Consider the following 17,082-nt stretch of genomic DNA (forward strand, 5'->3'; position numbering starts at 1 on the left):
TACTAACAATTGCGACGCCGTGGCAAACATAATCGACGCCACTAGGGCGATAAGAAGAATTTCATGCAATGCCTCGGTGACGAAGTATTTGTTCTCAGGATCAAAATATTCTGCCGTAATGATAATTTTACGTGGCCGCGGTTCGTCCAACGGTAAAACGATATCGAGAATATATGGAAGAAATTGCATGAAGCTCAAGGCGATCACCACAAAAACAATAAACACTATAAAACGAGCGAATAAAAAGATGAGTGATGAATATTGCAATACTAATTTTATAATTAATTATAGATAGGTAGAGAAATAAAATTAATGCTGCCTTACAAAATAAAAAATGAGCACAAAATTGGCCGTTATGAGCGTATTTCAATATAATATTGAATTCTAATTTATTTTGTATTAACTTCCAGTCCTCTTGAATGAAATAATGCAAATTTTGTATCTGTTCGTTTAAATATTTATTGACGTAATTAACTTTTATCAAACTTATTAAATCTTGATGCATAAATAAGATTATTATCATACGTGTAAGTAGATTTCGAAGTAACTTACAGATTTGGATTTTAACATGAAGGTACAATACTTCAACGTAATTACTATAAATGAAAAAATAAACGAGCTGACTTTAATAAAAAGAACCATATTATATTTCGTTGTAGTAAAAACTAATAACTGGAAGCAATAAATATAATAATTACAATATGGTATAATAAAAGTATATTAATTAATTTATTTTGAAGATTGGTAAAGTTACAAAATAGTTAATGTACAAAAAAACAAAAAAAAATTAAAAAATATATCGATGGACGTTATTAAAATAATTATAAATTATGTTTCTACGACTCATTAAGTAAATAAGCTGTTACCTGCATGCCGATGTACGTAAGAGTTAAAGTAAGAACTAATAATTGTTGCAGTAGCGAAATAAATTGCGAATTATTATGAGGCCAAATACCTAATGCTTTTAAAAAAGATTTGTTAATTGTATAATAATGTTTCTCGATCAGACGCATAATACACCGAGGGCAAACAACGACTGAACGATATTGTTTTAAAATACATACGAACACGCTATACATTTATATCTATTTCAACATCTTTCGATTTAAACTGCCCAAGGAACGAGCAAGAGAGTATTCTGGCTGAATATTCAATATTTATCACCAAATGCGGGCTTGCGACGCGTAATGAAAATTATTTCGTAAGAGAAATAACACGTAAAAGAGATGTGGTTCCCCTTTTCTTGAAATATTGCAAGAGAATACGAAGTAGGAAGGAAAAGACGCGTATTATTTAAATTGCTATAAAATTGTCTTTACTGCGAGATGGTATTATTTTATAGACGCATCTACTTCGTTTTTTTTTTAAGTGCATGCGCAGAAGTGAGCACATACTACGACGTATCGAACGGCTCGGTAGTCTTTTCCGAGCCACCGATGCTCACGCTTAAGTATAATTACGAAACGGTAACACATTTTGCACCGACGCGTTTAAAATCCGGTTGGTTTTAAAGGTCTTAGTCTTCGTAAGAGATATTTATATTTTTAACACACAATATTCACATAGACATAAATTGACATCGTACTCCACGTTTACACTTCCTTTTAGTTAAATTAAATAAATGTCTGTCCAACTGAATATAATATATTTATCATTTCGATTTTATACGGATTTTTATTTTACGGAATAAATCAACGTGAAATAGGATACTGCCGCGTTTGCAAGCTGAAAAAAAAAAAATAGTGTCAAGATCTGTACAATTAAACATAAAAATTTGAGGCTTTTCGCTGTTAAATAAACCGCAGAGGCTGTTTTTTACCGTAGCGAAACCTTCTAAAGATATAACAAATATACCGCCGCACGTTAAACCGATGTTTAGTGTTTCCTTTTGCATTATAAATAGTAACAGCTTTTGCGTGCGCAACGGTACCGCGTACCATAGTCCATTGTAGCTGTAATTTGTTTAAACAGTTAAGGTAAAATTGTTCAGTAAGAAGTTAACGATAATTTTACAATATAATTACGTTATCCGTGTATTACGAAATATCAGAAGTCGTGTACGCCAACAATTCAAACTTCAAACTAACAGCCGCGTTCGGCGGAAAAAGCTGCTTCGCAGCTGTTCTTGTGGGAGTTGAATCTGATTGGCGTGTGCTCTTATAAATTTCGGTGAAACCTAAGGGCACACGACGATCAGATTCACGATTTTTACAACAGCCGCGAGGCAGCATTTTTCTTTTCTTTTTACTGAACGCAGTTCAATGTGCGTAAATACATGCATACGTCGGTTTAGAGTCTATACATATAAATATACAGCTTTAAATATATTTGTAGAACGTAGTACTCACGTTGTTTTAAACATTTTTAGACCGTGATTCAATAATTCTTGCCCACCATAATTAGCAACAAACATGTAATTCAAATGTAAGAGTATCAATATAGCAACCATGGATGCTTGACCGGTGTTCTTCGTTAACGTTATCAATTGAAGGAACTACGATGAGATAATAGGTTGAAACAACAAGTCGCGATTAATTAAAGTAAGATACGGTGTTACTTACTTGAAACAAATTGAAAGTTAAAGAACTGACGCCGAGTATAATCAAGATAGAGAATAACGTTCCGAAACTGGACGTTAGTAGTTCAACAAACCTTTAACGAGTACATGTGTCTATAAATGATTATTGTAAAAACCAAGCGTCTATGCGGTATTTTAAAATTCAGAAAAATATTTTTACAGTTAGTCAGCTATTTTTAATAAATAAAAAATAAAAAATTTAATCTGTTATAAAAAAAAAGGGAAAAAAAGTTACTTGCTAAAAGTCTGATAAAAGTACTAACTTGCTGGCTTTTTGATGCATAATCACCGCATGCACAACTTTTCGGTAAATAAAATATTCCCTTTTAGGACTAGGAATCATAAGTGTGCTCTTCTTGATTGCGTTTTCTATACGGCAGCTGTATCAACTTATTTAAGTAATATCTCAAACGGAACAAACGAAACACGCTGGGGTGAATATGTTTCAATATTACCTTGCGATTTTAAATAATGCACACGCGTGGAGGATGCATGTCATAATTATCGCACTGGTACCACACAGCGCGGTAGTTCCTATAATGTAAGCTAATGCCTCGTGTAACAGCATAAGATGGAAATACTTCTCCTGGCTGACGAAATATTCCGTGGCCACCAAAAGGTAATGTGGCCGCGAATCATTTAACGGTAAAAGAACGTCAAGGATTATTGGCAGAAATTGGACTATCCCGCAAGATAGCAGGCCAAAGTAACAATATACTGAGAAATGTTAAAGCTAACTTGAGTCAAATTACACGAGTTATTAAAAAAAAATTTTTTTTTAATTGTTTAAAATATATTATATAATTTTTGTCTCAACAATAAAAAAATTTTAGGTATTAAGAAAAATATAATGTACGTTGCGTATATTATAATAAAATCATAAGATTTGCGTTCTTACTCATTACAACGATTGAGAACAGTCTCGCGTTGCAGGCGTACTTTTTTATGATTTTAATTTCGAACTTGTCCTTCAACGAGTTCCAATCATCTTGAATTTGATCCAGCAGTCGCTTCAACTGTTTTATCCCATATTTTTTTTTCTCAGTTAAAAACTTAATAGTCATTTTACAAATAATTTAACGAAACTCTCGAACGAACGACCGCTTCGTAGACTTACGTTATTTGCCTGAATGATAAAAAGGCAATACTTTGTTGTGTCGATAAGAATGGGAAAGACGAATGAAAGAACTTGAAAGAGAAGGCTCGTATTGTACTGTTGGGTTGTAAATGGCAGTAACTGAAAACAGGCGTTTAAGGTATGCGTCGGTTATAAATTACTTCTACGCACCGTTCGATGTTTCGTAAGTAAAATAAAATTAAATGCGTAAAGGTTATATTTTACGACAGAAAATGGGACGTAAGTTTGTTTAAGTAATATAAAAATAATGATCGTTAATAAGTGGTTTATATAAAAACAAATTTAAGTAGACGCTAATAAAAAAAAGCGATAAAAAGAATTATTAATCTTATATATTTAGGAAATATCAAGTAAAATTAATCGCTTCCACGGGTATCGTATAAAATTTAATATACCTGTGCAAAAATAAACGTTACGAGAATACTGACAAACAGCACTTTCAGAAGTTGCGAGAAATATGATTGATGGTAAGGCCATAAGCCCACCAGCTTCAGAATTATTCGATTGATTTTGTAATAGCGTTCGATCGCGTGCATTTCACACGAGAATTGCGATACGACTATGCGGACTCTAGGCCGTCAGCTTATTTTCCACTAAAGCTTCTGCGAATTTTAAACAATTGATATCGCTCGCGAGGCATCGCGAAGAATAGCAACTATCCATTAATAGCGAAATAATAAATTCGCGTTATGGACAAAAGCAAATTAGTCTGAATTACACCAATTTGTAATTGAAAGTAATATCTCTAACACGTAGAGGTGAAGAATATTTTTACGCGGCGACTTTTTTTTTCCTTTTTTCTTTAATGAAATAAGTTTCAGTTTCTTGTAATACTCTGTAAAATGCGTTTCGCATTTCGTATCGTACAGTATAGAGGATATGTCGCACATAGTACGATAGTAGTTATCGTTAATAATTTTTACGCGACTGGATATGCATTCACACTTTACTCACCGCAGAAACGCGCATCATTCAGCTCGCTAATGACTTTGTAAGTTACTTACCTAAAAACAGAAAAAGAACAGTATATTAATTATTAATATTTTAATACACGCAATTGTTTTATAAAATTATTAAGAAAATATTCGTATTCTATAAATATAATTTTTTTATTATTTTTTATTTTTTTTAAATTTTTATACGAGTAGTAGAAAACTTTCGACAATTAAATTAAATGAATTATTTTGATCGCTTAACCAACGTTTGAGGTTTTCTTTGTACGATGTGACGCTCTTCCTACGTAATTTAGTAATTTAGTAATTGTAGTAATTTGTCGTAATAACACGATGACTTACATTAAACGCTGTATTTTCATTCAAGCAATACGTGTTACATCCAAAACGGTTTACTGAACAAGCAAATTAATATTTGAAGAAAATATTACGTGTCTCCTTGCTTGTTTTAGTCTAGTTATAAACGCCGCTCCAATTAATGTCGTATTTACGATCCATGAGACATTAATGTAATTTGAAACAAGCAAGAATATTGATTTCATCAATGCGAAATATTATATTAATATTAAATATTCAATATAGCATAATAATATATTAACATTAAACTATAGTTTTGGAATAGGATGCATTCACAGCTATCAATTAAGTAAAGATACAAGCTGCTCAATTCTATTTTTTATTACGCATGTCGACATTGATTTTTAACAAATACTAGAACGTTGCATTGTGCGCGACATTTATTTTTCAAAATAATTAAACTTAATCGAAATAATACAATAAGTATAATTGTTTTACTTTCATTTGCATTTAGACATCATTACGTACCTACAAAATTTTTTTTATTATTTTTCGCAATCAATACGTGTACACTACATTAAAATTGCTATGGATCAGAATTTTTATCAATTACTTCATCGTTACAGAATACATGACAGTAAGGTATGATATTGCTGTAGTTATCAGCTAGAAAAAAAACATTGTAAATTTTCGAACGTTAAGATATAACTGTTGCACATAACGTTATATACAATATAATTATTTTTCTAAACATGTTCATAAAATGCGGTAGGTTAATTTTTATAAAAAAAAAATTCTTTTTGATGTTAATTTATTCTTTACTATAAAATATTTATACCGTAGAAAATCCCTCTAAAGATGATACATAAATGCCAGCAATTGTTAGAGTATGGGTCTTCAAAGAGTTCTGCATTACAAATAAAAGTAATTTCTGTATCGATAGTGGAGCTAAATACCACATCGTGCTATACCTAAAAATTTTACAAATTGACAATGTTATTTGCAACAGGTTTATTTTTATTTTCCGAGTTGATTTAACAATATGTAAGAAGATACTGGTTACGTAGAAATTGAATTTGTTGAAGAGACAGGTTTATTTTGTTCATTTAGCGTACGAGATTTGAATATTCGTGACGTACTTACGCGGCATTAAACATTTCCGCACAATGATCAATGAGCGTTTGTCCGATCACATTAGGTACAAATATCAGCATGAAGTTAGCTGTTACCATACCGATGGACATTATTATTTCGGATATCTCATTTAACGTCGTTAACGCATAAAGTAACTATAAAAATCGTATATTAATGTTTAACGTAATATTAATTCATGAAATAGCAGATAATGAATCAAGACAAAATATAATTATATTAAGCGACAAATATCAAACGCACGAGTGTGCACCACTCACTCGAAAAAGATTGCAACTTAAAGATATTACGCTGATCAATACTATAGCGAAATACCATTTGTTCATGCTATTCATAATGAATGTAGAAAACCTTGGATAATAAAAACAAAATTTAATTTATAGATGTTAATTAGGGGATTAAATTAAATAGATACTAACTGAATAGACTTCCGGTGGATGCGTACAGCACGATTAATCTTTTTGTACATTACGTGTACTTTCCGACAAGCAGGAACTTGAAGCGTATGGTTGGTCACTGTACTTTCAATTAAATTACTGGAAACAGTTCGAATGTATATTTATATAACAGCAGTTCAGGGAGTTTTTTTTTTTTTTTTTTTAAGAAAAATTGAGTTACGTGCATTCACCTAGCAATCTTACAAGTTGCGCAACAATGCCTGAAGAATGCCAGCGATAACGATCCCGTGGCAAGTATTGTAAACATTCCGGTTAATACTACCGTGATTTCAAATATAAAATATATATAAAAATACCGTTGATCGTCGATAAAAAATTCAAAGCCTAATTTTATCTTGCGCGGTCGAGATTCATTCATCGGTACAATAGCATCGAATATAATTGGTATTAGCTCGATAATTATAATTAAAAATACAGAAAGGGCAATGAGAACTGGAAATATTACGAAAATACATCACTTTAATTAATTTATCTTAAATATGCAATTAAAAAAAAAAGTTTAATAACAGACGATATATAATTTATTTTTAAATTTACTTACAACCCAGAAATAATGCCAAAAGACGACTTTCAAAAGCGTACTTTTCTAATATTTTAATTTCATTATTATCTTCGATTGCATTCCAGTCCAATTCAATTTGTTCGAACATATATTTTACCTGTCGTTTAAATAATTATTGCTTTGTAAAACTTTACTCTCACGTCCAAAGAATGAAAATATCGGATCAACTGGATCCATCATAAACATGAAACTTGAAGCGGTACTTACTTCTTTAAAATTGAAATAATAGGAATTATAACTTACAATGTATAACATAGTAACTAAAATATATGAAAATTCTTTAAAAATAAATTCCAAGTTGCACGCTGCTGTTAAAAAAGTAGTGAACTGCAACGTATAAGTATAATAATATACCAAACTTATTTAATAAAAAAATTATTCAAATTAATCGGCACGTTTGCAAGAAAAAATTTTAATTTTACCTGAAACAAGAGAGTGAAACAGTACGTGCCGAAGCAGAATATATGCATGCCGATCGAGGTTTGATAAGGCCACAAACCAATCGCAGTCAACATAATCCGGTAGATATTGTAATAACGTTCACCGGAAAAGACCATCTTGCGCGACGCACGGTACATGTTTGAGAAGGAAAGAAAAAAAAAGAAAAAAAAAATATCGCGAATATTTCAAACGAAGGCGCATTATTAGATATTCCGAAGACTTTTCTATTTTCAGTAAAATGTTTCTCGGGGACGGTAAAATGTATAGTATGACCATGCAATTTAATAATTTTCCGTAATTACGCAGTGAGAATGGAAATTCTGTAACTCCGTCAACTATATGAAATGACGATGTATGCTGCATTAAAGACAGCTATTCACGTAATTCGGACAGGCGCAGTTTATCGTAGTTCAGGAAGAGCGTAGTTAGTTCACAGTGCGAGGCTTTAGCGGATAAACGAACTCTATTTTCGAAACGACTAAGAATATCTGTCATATGTAAGGAATTTAATATCTCCAAACGTTTGCACAATTAATAATAATATAACTCTTCATTTTAATTATTAAAATATTATTTGAATATCTCAAAATCTATTCCCTTTAGATTTTTATTATTATTATTAAATTATTATTTTATACATGAAATATATTAGAATTTAAATTCTTTATCTAAAGCGTGTATTGCTATATATGACTGAAATATATATCCGTGATTCTTTTGGTATTATTTAATGGAACAAATTACCGTGAAGTATGAAAATGACAAACTAGTGATCTGAAATAAGGAACTTATTTTTTATTCGCGTAAAGTAATTATGTTCTAATGTAACGAGGAATTGAAACATTTAATTACTGATGCAAAGCCTTCCAACGATGCCACAAACACAGTGCCCACGGTTAAGGAAGCACCTTTAATTGCTTGTTTCATCATTAATAACAGTAACTTTTGAGAATGGAGCGGAGCATTGTACCACTGCGACGAATATCTGTAATATACGTACACAGTGTCTAGAAAAATGTTTAAGCCGATAGCTACAGGTAGATTATGAATGTCACATTACAGAACACTCACATTTTACAAAAGACTTCTGTGCTTTGGTCTATTAGCTTCTGGCTAGTGTAATTACCATTAAATATATAGTAAATGTGACCAAAAACCAGTAGCATGGTGATGAGACATTCTTCTATATCGTCTAGATATTGTGCGGCTAAGAAAAGCTGCGACAAGAAATTATTTATCTTTCGTAATTTTACACCGATAATTTCTACGGAAATAAAAATTGAGCGAGAAACTTACGCGAAGTAAACTAGCAGTCAGAGATGTGACTCCCAAGCAGAGTAAGAAAAAGTATGAAATGACAAAGCCGGATTCTAAAAAGTCGACGAATCTTGAATAAAACAAACATTTTGGTAAGAAAAAAATTTTTTTTTTTAATAAAAGAAAAAACACGGATAATTATAACGATTGCAATTAATTAAATATCGGATTTAATTATTATGATTGTTATTCCTAAAGACACCAACTGCAGAGCACGTCTATGAACGTGTACGGCATTTTTTATTTTCCCGCAATGTGAACAACATTCCCGCGACGTCATCATGTCCAGTACTTGATCAAACGCGTGTTCGATTCTGTAACTGATTAGATCCTGAGTGTCACTAACTAATTTCATTTGTTGCAAATATACTTGAATTAACCATTCACCTCGAGACTTCGAACATCGCTATGGCATGCCGCGTATAGACTGTAATCAAAGACTCGGTGGAAATCACCGTGGTAAATCCTATAAAAGCCAACACGTCGATGTGCAATAGAATCGGAAGATAATATTCTTGTTGATCGGCGAAGTATTCTGCGGTTAGCGGTATGTAATGCAACCGCGACTCGTTCCGCGGTGATACGATATCGAGGAAATTCGGTGCGAATTGTATTAACAAATAACAAACCAAACCAAAGTATACTCCCACTGAAAGCATGTAAAGTATAAATATACTCGCTAGATATTACTTGTGCTAATCAATGGCGCGTCATTAAATGCTCTTTAATGAAGAGATAAAATCCATCGTAGATATTCGAGATTAACGCCAAGTATTAATGTAAGGTAAAGGTTCTCTCACGCGCAAACACCCAAGTGAACAACCGTCCGAAATCACAATGTCTCTTCATAATTTCCACCTCGGCGTCGGTTTTTAATAAAGTCCAATCGCTCACAACTCTCTCCAGAAGATGTTTTACCTATTATAAATTTTTTTTTTTTTTTTAGTCTTTGTTAATTTATTCTAAAAAGCGCTGGTGGAACAATTAACGGGAGGGTGTATCGTGTAAACTTGATATCGCCCTGCATTAATAAGTACTCCTAAGTACTGTCGACTTACTGTTTCGCTACCGATGCAAAAAGTAAGATACTTTAAGATAAACACCATGCAAGGCGTTGCGAATGACAGAATCTTAAGTAGAAGATCCAGACTGTACTCAGCTGTGAGAAATTTCATAAACTAAAAAACAATCGTTTTAATTATCTCACTTTGTTTGCTCTTATTATTTAACTTTAATGCATTTCTATCGATAATAATCGCATTTAACGAACAAAGTAACAAGTCGCGGAGCTATTAGTTAATACGTGCACACAAGCGGCTGCATAATTCTAAACATTAATCCGATTTAGCGTACTTAAAATTGGTTTACCTGGATAATAACGGAGGATGTCAGAATAATTAAAGAAATTACCCATTGGATCTTTTTCATTTTCGGATCTTGGTACGGCCACAGGCCAATCGAAGACAAAAGAATGCGATGTATGTTGTAGTAGCGATGCATGTTACTTGCTAGATCCATATTCGCTCAATGAATGAGAACGTTTATTTATTTGTCGCTAAAAATTAACTCTCACGACTCTATTTCGTTTCGTCGATCCTTCAGACCTTTTCACATTCGACAATTGACATTAAATTGCAGTTATTGTTCAAAATTGCAGTGCTATTTGAAAAAAAAAGAAAAAGCACTTTTATTTCTTTCTCTTCACTGAATTTCAGCAGTAATATAAGTTCAATTTCTTTTTTTTTTTGCGGTGTTTAAAGGTAAAGGGGAGTAAAGCTGCAATTATTTAAATTACTTACATTACGAATTCCATAGACTAAGGCGACGAATATAGAAAAGTTTTTCCTTCGGTAAACTACCACAAGTGCGGCCGCGACACATGCGTATTTAATTTGTCTTGAAAGCATCATCCTTTCTTACAGTCCGATTTAAAACTTTCCGGGCTTATTGATAAGAATAAAAAGATGTACGAGGCAAAACGCGCGTTTAATTAATTAAAAAAAATAAAATAAAATAAAAAAATAAGTGACATATAAGAATATTGGTTGTAATAACAAATTAATGTCTAAGATCAAATTGCATATATAACTGTGATTTTTCGTGCAGAACGCGTAAGTATTACGTTGTGCTATTAAACATTTCATACATACTTGACAACAATCTATTTATTATTAACAACGTTCGCGCTTCAAATACGTTTGCGAATTCAGGTAGTTCTGAATACATTTTAATTACCAAATACAATAGCAGTAACAAACAATACGTACGGTGTAACTAACAGAGACGATAGTGCAATTTATCAGGTATTAATATAATATTTAATGATAGATAAGGAACACTAATCAAATTAGGCGAAATTAATGTAAACCGAATATATAATACAATGTTCTCAATTTTCTATAAATTATTCTAAAAGTTTTCACCGTCTTCGAACAGTGAATGCTTTATTAGACACTACATTTTCACTCTTCGCAAGCTTCATTGCTGCACAGAATAAATTACTGTAAAGTACGATAACGACATACTCGCGAGCTGGGAAAATAAATCTATTATTTCAAGGCGAATTAAAAATAAGACTCATTATCGTATCCGTGATGCAACTTTACCGTAGTAAATTGTTCCAGTGACACGTAATACAGTTTGCCCATAACTATTTTGCAAGACTTCATGCTTCTCTGCATGATAAACAACATTAACTTTTGAGTTCTCGAGGATGTTGCGTACCACTGTGTGTCGCATCTAAAAGAACAGCGTCTCGGTTTTTATTTTAAGTATTAATTAAATTCACTAGCGTTTTATATTTGCCAGCAATGGTAATTAGTAGCACTTGCAATGAAGTAGATAATTAATACGTTGTAAAAATAATTTTCAAATATGGTATTAAAACAATACATTGTATAACATAAGAAAAAAAAATAAAGAGTTTAAATCGTTATTTCATTAACATACTCACGCTTTTTTAAAAATGTCTGTACTGCTGTCTATAACTATTTGTCCCATATAATTACACATAAACATGTAATAGAAATGACCAATTACAAATACTATATATAGTACAATCTCTTTCTTCTGTTCTGATAGAGTAGTGACTTGAAAGAGCTAAAGCGTATTAAGAGAATTTTATATCTACATTTTTATAACATTATAAATCCAACATCGAAACAACATACGTATAACAAAAACACTTTTACCGGCATATACCCGAGTGGAAATTGAGCCTAAACGTTGTCTAATCACCAGCTAATAACTAATCAGGACAGTGGCTAGACAGATTTTTTTTTTAATGACAGCCTCACTTTTTGAATTTTAAGAAATAATATCTAATCCACGCGATTTAATCACTAGTTGTAAAATCAGAATAACTAAATGAATTTCCACTCGAGTATTAATGCGATTAATATATACATATAATGAATTTTTATGCACACGAATATTGATTAATTTATTACTTACACGGAATAAGTTTATACTCAAAGAAGCTACGCCCAGAATAATTAGAGTAAAATAGGACAATGATAATGTGGATGTTAAAATTTCAAAAAGCCTGAAAGAAGAGTATAGATTTTGTTATATCAATAAGAATTTTTAACAATTATCCACGAACTTTATAATAACACCAAACGAATGTTATAATACAAATTCATTTCCTTTGCTTTAATATTGTTGATAAAAGTAGTGGATTACCAACTCGAAAGCTTTTTGATGAATTTTTACAGCTGCAATTAATTTGATACGAATCGTATTCTCTTTATTTAACGTTAATAATACTGATAAGCTTTTACCGAATGCGGACATTATACGGTAACTACAAGCACAAAATAATTAACAATCGTATATTATTCAACATCTGAGCTAAAATAGATTTTCTTGAAGAATCTAGTCGCGTAATATCTTACCTAACTATTTCAAACATACCGCAAATGTGACAAAAATATGCGAAAGTCAATGTCTCCGTAGTTACAATTGTCACAATCCCGATAATAATCGCCACGATTGAATGCGACAACAAGAGATAAAAGTACTTTTGTTCGTCAAGAAAATATTCTACTGGGAACGGAAGAATTCGCGTGCGTGATTCGTTCAACGGTGCCACAATGTCGAGAATGTCTGGCAAAAATGGCAACGAAATGTAAGCCACGGTGCCGGGATAAGATACACCTAAAATCAGAGAATATTTGAAACAACACGAGTGCGAATAATTCGCAGACAAATTTTTTTTTCTTTTTTTTTTTACGGTGTCCTACCCACAAACGCATACAAATATGTTCTCGCCGTCCTGGCGTACTTTCGTATTATCTCAAGCTCTTCTTCGTCTTGCAACTCGTTCCAATCGACTCGGATGCATTCCATGAACTCTCTAATCTGCCTCACGCACGTTTATTAAATGTGTCGATAAACACGTGATTAATAAATAAACGAATCAAGTTTCGCGTAACGCCTTACCTTTCGAGATTGTATACAAAACGTGACGTATTTTAAGAGATAAACTATGGAAGGAATAGCATACGACAGATCAGTTAATACGAACTCGAAAGTGCATTCCATCGTAAATAGTTTCAACAACTAAAAATTATAAAATCGTGTATCGCCAGCCAGAAATTATTGCACATTAATATTCCACTTACAATTAATTAATACGAGTGATTTACAAATTGTACCTGAGCAATTATCAAAAATAGAATCGTTAGGGTGCAGAAAATCGTTTGAATACGCTTAAAGTGTGAATCACCATACGGCCAAAGGCCGAGTGGCAGTAGAAATATTCGATATACTTTATAGTAGCGATATCCGTGAAATTCCATTCCTTTCTAAGACGTCTGCCGCGTGTCTTCAAAATACGGCCTCTCTTACTTGGACAGTGCTCGCTATTAGATACACTTTTCCTTTTTAAAATAAACCGGCTCTATAATTCCGGCCATTATCCAAATCGCGAAATTCAATTTAAAGTAATAGCAGTTTTGCAGGGTGAGAAAAATAACGAAAAATAATGTTTCGCGAGAAAAGTTACCGCTGGCAATTATGTAAATTGTGCCTTTATTCTATGGTACTATTCTATAGACTTCGAACCCTTTCTTAGGAACTATTTAATATTTTTTTTCTTCCCCTGTTAACCACCCAGTTACAATTGCGCTTTACTTGGTTCGTTTATTAATATTATTTTATTCGTATAGTGTATTATGTTTCATAATTTAATTCACCGAGTCCAGAAGTATAAAACCTTAGGCGCCATCCAGAAAAACTCGTGGTAATATAACGCAAATATATATATATATATTCTTTTTACGTCAATCAAATAATTTTGTGACGATTGCGTTTATTGAAAATACGTTGCACGATCATTTACGGACTGAGTACATAACCATGCAGTAAGATAACGACATGCTAATAAGCTGAAAGAATCTTGTTTTGTATTACTTCTTTTTTTTTGGTTACGGTATATGTAGATGGGATTAATATTTATGTAATTTTATATAACATGTGCGTGATATTTTTTTTCTTTTTTTTTTTTACCGTGGCTAGACCCTCTAGTGACATAACGAATAAACCGCCGACACATATCTTGCTGTTTTTGGTACTCTGTCGTAATGTTACGAGTAACAATTTCTGAGTACATACCGGCGCCATGTACCATTGCGTGCTGTATCTGTATATAGAAATTTATGCACATTTAAATTTATAGTTTCAGTCAAGATATGTTGTAATATACATCGAGTACTTTTTTGTAAAAATAAAAATTAATATTGTTTTAATAAGATACACTCACACTTGTTGAAAAAAATATTCGCTGCGATCAATTATATCTTGCCCGAAGTAGTTCATAAAAAAAGCGTAGCATACATGAGCGTACACAAATAAGCCGGCTGCGACAGCTTCGAATATATTTTGTCTCGTGACCGCGTCAAATAACTGTCGTTGATAAATGTAATTGTTGGAGAATCACTCGTTACTTTGATATGTCTTTTTTAATCAGCGGTGTTACTCACGCGAAATAAATTGATACTCGCCGAACCCACGCCCATCACAAACAGAGCAAAGTAAGATATTGAAAATTTATACTGCATGGTTTCCACGAATCTTAAAAAATGTTAAAACAAGAATACACGTTACGAGTGAATAGAAAAAAGCAGCAAAATACAAATCATATATGACAAAATGTGTGAATACAATCTCGTTACGATTATAAAATGTTAATTAGATTTTGTTTTTTTTTTTTTATTCTTGATTTCACGATTACCAGTATTTCAGAGTATATCAAGTACTCACTCCAAACAATGTTGATGAGCGGTAAAAGCACTTAATAATTTAGTGCATAGCTTGCGTTTAATGTTTGGGGATGTCGTTTTCGAATATGTATCAAATGCATATGTTAAACGATAGCTAAAAATATAAAGGCACCTTTAGTTTAACTTTTTGTCTAAATAATACTAATTACAATATAATATTTGTTTAAGATTTAATAATATCAAAATTAAATGCACAATATCGTTTGTGTAGAGAGAAAAAGAGAGAGAAAAAGAAAAAGTTTCGTTATTTTACCTGATAACTTCGAAGAGCGCACAAGAATGCTGTACGAATATCATGTACATATTTTCTGTGGCCATAATTACGGTCATGCCCAGTAAAGAGGCCATTATAATACCAAGTAAAATATAATAAAAATATTTATCTTGGTCCAAAAAACATTCTATTAATATTGGTAATCGTCGTGGCCGTGGATTATCTAGCGGTAATATAAAATCAAGAAAAGTTGGTATAAATGTCATTGATAAAAAGGCCAATGTCCCAGAATAAACGATTACTGAAAATATTAATAAACGATATCTAAATTATTAGTACTGTATTTAGAAGGCAATCTTTTTCTTTTTAAGAGGAAAATAATTTAATTCAATTTTTGCACCCATTCTTAAATATATGTCCCCGAATTCGCGCGTTCTCTTCTACTTACATCCCGAAATAATGGCATAAAATCTCGTTTTATGCGCGTACTTTTTAATTATCTCAAACTCGTCCATGTCCTGTATCAATTTCCAATCGCCTTGAATTTGATCAAACAGATTCTTTACCTACGATTACGAAAAACAGGCGATTGAGTTATTAAACGGCTGTGTTCCGTCAAGTAAATCTCTGTCTAATTGACTTCTCAACATTAATTTAACCAACTTACGTGCTTCAAATTAAAATATACTGTATTATATTTTAAAACATAAATTAGACAAAGAATACTAAACGAGAAGACCTCAATAACTAGCGATGTACTGTATTCGTGCGTGATAAACGGTGTTAACTAAAAACAGAATTTACATTTTTCTTTCTTTAACACTTTTCTTTTTAATCGCAAGCAAAATAAACGTTTAAGCTAGAAATACACGAAATATTGCGGGCCGTTGCGGGGAAATTTTCTGTCGCAATGGTTTGGGAATCTTCCAAAGCTCGCGAAAAAAAAAGAAAAAAAAAAGACTTAAAATACGTCTAGAATATACGGATAAAAGTTGCATTATTACTCGCGAAAACGTGTGTACAATATATGCAAATGCGAGCGAGCGCAGCGTATTAAATCTGAGATCCGCGAGTTCGCTAAGCCTAAACGACAGGATCGGTCCTGCAGTAACGATAGAACTGGTGCAAACAATCGGAGGCCTACCTGTAGCACTAAGCTTTGCGTGAGAACGAAGGACACGCATACCATACGAACGATTCGACGTTCCGGCTTTTCGTAGGGCCACAGCCCAATCGACTCCATTAGATTGCGAGTGAAGTAATACTCGTTGTTAAAAAAATCCATTCCGATCGGTGTCCGCCGCGCGACTTAGCGAGCGCGGATTCGCGAAGACTTACCCGAGGCCCGCCGTTATCGGAATATTTCAGTAGCTATTACGAACTTATTTCCACGCATTTCCTGCGGGATAATGACGGTAATCCACGGTGTATTACGGAAAATCTGATGCCGGCGGGAGAGCGATTTATAAATTAGCTTATTACGAAACGATTTTCGAAGTAAGATCGGACACGGAGGGTCGGTTCGGGATATACCGCATGCCGTAGACCACCGCAAGGCTGATTGCGACGTAAAGTTACCGAATTACACACGTTCAATGTAACCACCAGTGATTTTCCCAGGGGCAGAATCGCAGTAGTTATGGAATTTTTACGCGCGCGCAATGCGACAAGGAGCGTTTTGCATTTAT

The 17,082-nt window shown here is 32.7% G+C and overlaps 6 protein-coding genes and 1 long non-coding RNA gene across 12 annotated transcripts in view; 1 reads left to right on the forward strand and 6 right to left on the reverse strand.

Moving 5' to 3' along the window:
• The window catches only part of Alpha-man-ia (alpha-Mannosidase class I a), a 299,072-nt gene that overhangs the window by 70,419 nt on the left and 211,571 nt on the right, over positions 1–17,082 (reverse strand). The gene's annotated exons all lie outside the window — the stretch shown is intronic.
• The window catches only part of LOC139101547 (uncharacterized), a 95,676-nt gene that overhangs the window by 65,482 nt on the left and 13,112 nt on the right, over positions 1–17,082 (forward strand). The window lies entirely within an intron of this gene.
• LOC139101538 (uncharacterized) lies at positions 757–4,293 on the reverse strand. The gene is made up of 8 exons (XM_070654752.1): positions 4,112–4,293; positions 3,696–3,815; positions 3,477–3,594; positions 3,034–3,295; positions 2,842–2,958; positions 2,562–2,652; positions 2,349–2,494; positions 757–1,952 (listed from the first exon to the last, which is right to left on the reverse strand). Exons 1-8 carry the CDS (start codon positions 4,250–4,252, stop codon positions 1,652–1,654), a joined length of 1,296 nt encoding a protein of 431 aa, XP_070510853.1. The 5' UTR covers positions 4,253–4,293; the 3' UTR covers positions 757–1,651.
• LOC139101535 (uncharacterized) lies at positions 4,835–7,716 on the reverse strand. The gene is made up of 9 exons (XM_070654748.1): positions 7,561–7,716; positions 7,346–7,465; positions 7,118–7,235; positions 6,747–7,008; positions 6,538–6,654; positions 6,379–6,469; positions 6,110–6,255; positions 5,805–5,937; positions 4,835–5,632 (listed from the first exon to the last, which is right to left on the reverse strand). The coding sequence occupies exons 1-9, from the start codon at positions 7,714–7,716 to the stop codon at positions 5,576–5,578; spliced, it is 1,200 nt and encodes a 399-aa protein (XP_070510849.1). The 3' UTR covers positions 4,835–5,575.
• On the reverse strand, positions 7,735–10,071 carry LOC139101543 (uncharacterized). Its single transcript, XM_070654757.1, has 7 exons — positions 9,955–10,071; positions 9,697–9,814; positions 9,284–9,545; positions 9,103–9,216; positions 8,876–8,966; positions 8,651–8,796; positions 7,735–8,564 (listed from the first exon to the last, which is right to left on the reverse strand). The coding sequence occupies exons 1-7, from the start codon at positions 10,069–10,071 to the stop codon at positions 8,399–8,401; spliced, it is 1,014 nt and encodes a 337-aa protein (XP_070510858.1). The 3' UTR covers positions 7,735–8,398.
• LOC139101537 (odorant receptor 33b-like) lies at positions 11,156–13,698 on the reverse strand. Its single transcript, XM_070654750.1, has 9 exons — positions 13,555–13,698; positions 13,340–13,459; positions 13,141–13,258; positions 12,793–13,054; positions 12,585–12,701; positions 12,350–12,440; positions 11,850–11,995; positions 11,503–11,635; positions 11,156–11,428 (listed from the first exon to the last, which is right to left on the reverse strand). The coding sequence occupies exons 1-9, from the start codon at positions 13,696–13,698 to the stop codon at positions 11,375–11,377; spliced, it is 1,185 nt and encodes a 394-aa protein (XP_070510851.1). The 3' UTR covers positions 11,156–11,374.
• On the reverse strand, positions 14,207–17,041 carry LOC139101532 (uncharacterized). Its single transcript, XM_070654746.1, has 9 exons — positions 16,539–17,041; positions 16,062–16,181; positions 15,843–15,960; positions 15,434–15,695; positions 15,161–15,274; positions 14,881–14,971; positions 14,661–14,803; positions 14,408–14,540; positions 14,207–14,286 (listed from the first exon to the last, which is right to left on the reverse strand). Exons 1-9 carry the CDS (start codon positions 16,677–16,679, stop codon positions 14,233–14,235), a joined length of 1,176 nt encoding a protein of 391 aa, XP_070510847.1. The 5' UTR covers positions 16,680–17,041; the 3' UTR covers positions 14,207–14,232.

This window comes from Cardiocondyla obscurior, linkage group LG04 (genome assembly GCF_019399895.1).
Source record: "Cardiocondyla obscurior isolate alpha-2009 linkage group LG04, Cobs3.1, whole genome shotgun sequence".
NCBI classification, from domain to species: Eukaryota; Metazoa; Arthropoda; class Insecta; order Hymenoptera; family Formicidae; genus Cardiocondyla; species Cardiocondyla obscurior.